Here is a 4,919-nt window from a genome sequence, read left to right as displayed (position 1 = left end):
CTCCATTACTATTTCTCTTTGGGGTTAAAGTTTCAGTTTTCACCCCACCCAGTCGGTGGCGGCAACACACAATGACAGGATGTAGTCCACCGTAAAAATTTCACCGAAGAAGTTTACCAAAATGGCAGCGCAGCAACAACCCGGTGGACCGATTCCACAAGTTGGAATGCAGCAAGCTGCTACACTTCAACAACAGCAGTTGAGTCAACAGCAAGATTTCGACCCAGTTCATCGATTCAAAATGCTTATTCCACAATTAAAAGAGAGCCTCCAGGTACTCCACGTTTTGTTTACATGAGCAGGTAACAATGGCTAACGTTAGTCAGTCTGGTCTCTTCACTGCCACACAGAGGGGGTAAAGTGCATTTTCGAAAAACCTTTACTTGGCGATCCTTCGAGTAATCAATCAATGGGTACGCTGCCGTCTGTCTTTCAAATCTTCTCATTGATTGAGACAGGTGAGTGTCATTAAACCAGTGGTTAATTTGGGAGGCGGGGGGTCCTTCGTTCTGGGGCGTACTCAGCCAAGGATGTAACCAGCTGACTAGCTCAAGATAACTCAAGTCTTGCCCAGCTTTAGAGTTCAATCAATCCTTCATATTTTATTTAACTAGGCTAGTCAATTAAGAACACATTCATATTTACAATGACGGCCTACCCCGGCCAAACCCTAACGACGTTGGCCTATTGTGCGCCGCACTATGGGTTGTGATACAGCGTTCCAATACATCCATTGGTGTCATGAGAAGGGCTAGCAGCTAACCCATGTTCGAGTCTGCTCAGATCTCCGACAATGCATTTAACGCCATTGGTGATCGCTATGCGCCTAATCCATGTTGCTGCTAAAAACCCTGGTTTTAAAATGGTCCAACTGGCAATTGAGGACTAAATGTAAGTAGAATATAAAGCCGTGATCCTGCTCTGTTAAGTGGCAATTAAACTGCTTTCAAGTGTTTTTCCAACAACTGGGCATGCATGTTTTTCCTCCCAGTGCCACTCGAAATTTGAAAACTCACAGAGGAATATTATTTGCTCCCATAGAATGGGACAAGCTGACCAATTGAATAGGTAAACCCTTTCTACTAGGGAAAGGGGGATACCTAGTCAGTTGTACAACTGAAATGCAATCCTATTGGGTTATCTGGTGTTGATTACTCTTTGTTTTTATTAGTTTAACTAGGCTAGTCAGTTAAGAACAAATTCTTATTTACAATGACGGCCAAACCCGGATGACGCTGGGCCAATTGTGCGCCGCCCTATGGGACTCCCAATCACGACCGGGTGTGATACAGCCTGGATTCAAACCAGCGACCCCTCTTGCACTGAGATGCAGTGCCTTAGACCTCTGTGCGTCTGGGGCGCAGGAAATATTAAATGTCTGTTGTTGATTACTCGTGTTGTTGGCTGAGGAAATATTAAATGTGGACAACAATTTTTCATTATATTCAAAATGAACATTACCAAAGGTGCAAGAGCGCCACCTGGCTCTAATTTGGATCATAAGTGCAGGGTCTAGAACCTGGCCCAATTCAACCACTGCATTCAATATTTCAGAGTCACTCATGACATGCAGAACTTTGGGATGGAGATTCTCATGTCTCAATGAGAGAAGATTTTAAATGTACAAGATGGCGGAGTACACGTTCGTGATTACTTCATGGAGCAAAAAAAATGTTTTATTTAATAACGGAGCATTTTTCAAATGAACCATCTGCAACTAGCAATGCGTTGTCTTCCCTGTCAGGAATTTAGGAAGTATCGACAAGTAAAGGTTGGTCAAATTGTCTGTGCTACGCTTTACACTACCAAAATAATAATGCCCATCAGCCATCTGGAACAGTAGTAATGATCTGACTAGGCAATATTTTTTATGACTATCTTTTATGTTGAACTGCAAATAGCGGTCAGAGACAGGGAGTAGGGGGTTTAATGCTTTTTAATGGAATATGTTTGCATAGTAACAAAATATTATGCTTATAGCTATGTACAGGTATTGCAAAATGTAGCTGCATCAAATATAGGATAACTAAGCATTATTTTCTGTCTAGAATGTCATGAAGATTGCCTCTTTAAATTTGGGGCATAATACATCAATTGACAATGGCATGTAAGTACCCTTTTTCCCTAACTCAATGGCACACACACAGCCTATAAGTGTTTTTTTCTGGAATGCACAACTTTCCTAATGCCTTTTGTGTTTCAGAAAGAGCAGTGATGCCAGTGTACAGCGGTTTGACAAGAGTTTGGAAGAGTTTTATGCCCTGTGCGATCAGCTGGAACTCTGCTTAGTAAGGCACACACAAAATGAAATTGTTCGCCACCTCTTATTATTACATGTCTTTCTATTAGGCTTTTAGAGTACTGAGCATCATTCACCATAACATACAGTATAGTTTATACATTGATAAAGCTGGCAGCCTGGTTATCTGCTCACTATTAATCTTATTTTCTTTCCCCCATAGCGGCTTGCCTACGAGTGCTTATCCCAGAGCATTGACAGTGCCAAGCACTCTCCTAACTTGGTCCCAACAGCCACCAAGCCTGACACCGTACAGACAGAGTCCCTGTCCTACTCACAGTACCTCAGCATGATCAAGTCACAGATCTCCTGCGCCAAAGACATTCACAACGCTCTATTGGAGTGCTCCAAGAAAATCGCAGGAAAGGGCCAGCCGCAAGGAATCCTGTAGAAATGGGCATTCCATTATACTATCACATGGTGGTTATTTTTCTAAAGTTTTGTATTTTTTGTAATGATTGATAAGGACATACACAGTTGATTAATTATTTAAGGGATGCCCCTCTTCAATTTTCTTCCCCCCAAAATCAGAAAAGTAGCAAACAAAATGTCCTCAAGCATCAAGTAATGAGATTCACAACTTTCTTGGATTATGGAAAACGAACTGTGCCTCAGATCCGGCCAGTCATGTTTTCAACAACACTATCCCACTTTTGACACCAATGGGGTCTTGACGAGGTCACTAGGCGTTGAACTAAGGTTGCTATAGTATTTTTACAATCCGGTGCTCTTTCTTATTTTGTTCCTCACGCTTCTTTTCAAAAAAAGAAAATAAATCAATTGAAATAACACTTAAAGCTGTAATCCGCAAGGATGAAACAACCACGCCCGTTTGCGATATTACAACAACGAAATTATTGACAAACACTTTTTTCCCCTCGGACATAATGCGCGACAGAAGAGCACAACATCAATATGTACGGTACTGCATTTCCCCCCTATGCTGCTACACGTTTCTGAGCTCGCACACAAAAACAATAACGAGGTGGCACCCTTTCCCGCTACTGTAGACCAAATGATCAGACTCGTTAATTTCTCTCTTGAGTTGGAATGGTGCTATGCCAGAACGCGGGCCGCTGTTGTCAGCATGCTGGCTAGCTTAATGCTATAGCAGCCCATTGGATTCCATTAAAATACGACTGATAGTGTTGGGAGGAATTCGATGAGTTGATATACCTTTAGCTAACCTAGCACGATGACAAAGGGCAGTTTAATACACAATTAGCGATATTTCAATATTCTTGATTCGCCATTCATATTTTCGGGATAATTAGGAGTACAGCGAAACATTCCATCTCTGGATTGAGGAACATTTCCCCAACCATATAGCGCGCCGGGCTCTGGTGGTCATTCTGGCACAGCACCGTTCAGAATTCAAGAGAGAAAACTAACGAGTTGGATAATTTTGACTACCGCTACTACGGAGTTCAGCTTTAATCAAGTTTGCGTGCCCTAACGTGTAAATAAGTGTTTTGTTACAAGTAGAGCACATGACCAAATATGACCACCAGAGGGAGGGGTGACAAAGTCATGAGTACCAATGCTGTCCAAGAGCAGCTACTATTCAACCAAATTGCAAAACTTTTGTGGCAGAGTAGCTTTGTCTTAATTATAATAAACCCTTTACACTCACTTAATTTGTCTCTTACTTTTACATACAGTCAGACCCCTTGACCTTTTCTACGTTTTGTTACGTTACAGCCTTATTCTAACATGAGGGGAAATGCATTTAATCCAATCTACAGATCCCATAATGGCGACGCTAAAACAGTTAAAAAAAAAAAATGAAAACACCTTATTTACATAAGTATTCAGATCCTTTGCTATGAGACTCGAAATTGAGCTCAGGTGCATCCTGTTTCCATTGATCATCCTTGATGTTTCAACAACTTGATTGGAGTCCGCCTGTGGTAAATTCGCTCGATTGGACATGATTTGGAAAGGCACACACCTGTCTATACAAGGTCCCACAGTTGACAGTGCATGTCAGAGAAAAAAACAAGTCATGAGGTTGAAGGAATTGTCCATAAGAGCTCCAAGACAGGATCGTGTTGAGGCACAGATCTGGGAAGGGTACCAAAACATTTCTGCAGCATTGAATGTCCCCAAGAACACAGTGGCCTCCATCATTCTTAAAATGGAAGACATTTTGAACCACTAAGACTCTTTCTAGAGCTGGCTGCCTGGCCAAACTGAGGAATTAGGAGAGAAGGGCCTTGGTCAGGGAGCTGACCAAAAACCTGATGGTCATTCTGACAGCTCCAGAGAACCTTCCAAAAGGACAACCATCTCTGCAGCACTCCACCAATCAGGCATTTATGGTAGTGGCCAGAAGGCAGCCACTCCTCAGTAAAAGGCACATGACAGCCTGCTTGGAGTTTACCAGAAGGCACCTAAAGTACTTTCAGACCATGAGAAACAAGATTCTCTGGTCTGAAGAGACAAAGATTGAACTCTTTGAGACTTGAGGCTGTAATTGCTGCCTGCCAAAGGTGCTTCAACAAAGTACAGAGTGAAGGGTCTAAATACTTAGGTAAATGTGGTGTTGAAGTTATTTCATTTGCAAAAATGTCAAACCTGTTTTTGCTTTGTCATTATTGGGAATTGTGTGTAGATGAGG

At 42.1% G+C, this 4,919-nt stretch overlaps 1 protein-coding gene across 1 annotated transcript; it reads left to right on the top strand.

The window, feature by feature from the left end:
* Positions 1–58: 58 nt before the first annotated feature.
* On the top strand, positions 59–3,931 carry LOC139549199 (mediator of RNA polymerase II transcription subunit 29-like). The gene is made up of 4 exons (XM_071359410.1): positions 59–274; positions 2,049–2,107; positions 2,204–2,288; positions 2,463–3,931. Exons 1-4 carry the CDS (start codon positions 122–124, stop codon positions 2,688–2,690), a joined length of 525 nt encoding a protein of 174 aa, XP_071215511.1. The 5' UTR covers positions 59–121; the 3' UTR covers positions 2,691–3,931.
* Positions 3,932–4,919: the final 988 nt, after the last annotated feature.

The sequence above is a fragment of the Salvelinus alpinus genome, chromosome 22 (genome assembly GCF_045679555.1).
Source record: "Salvelinus alpinus chromosome 22, SLU_Salpinus.1, whole genome shotgun sequence".
Lineage (NCBI taxonomy): Eukaryota > Metazoa > Chordata > Actinopteri > Salmoniformes > Salmonidae > Salvelinus > Salvelinus alpinus.
The sequence above is the reverse complement of the archived record's forward strand: the minus strand, read 5'-3'. Positions and strand labels throughout refer to the sequence as shown.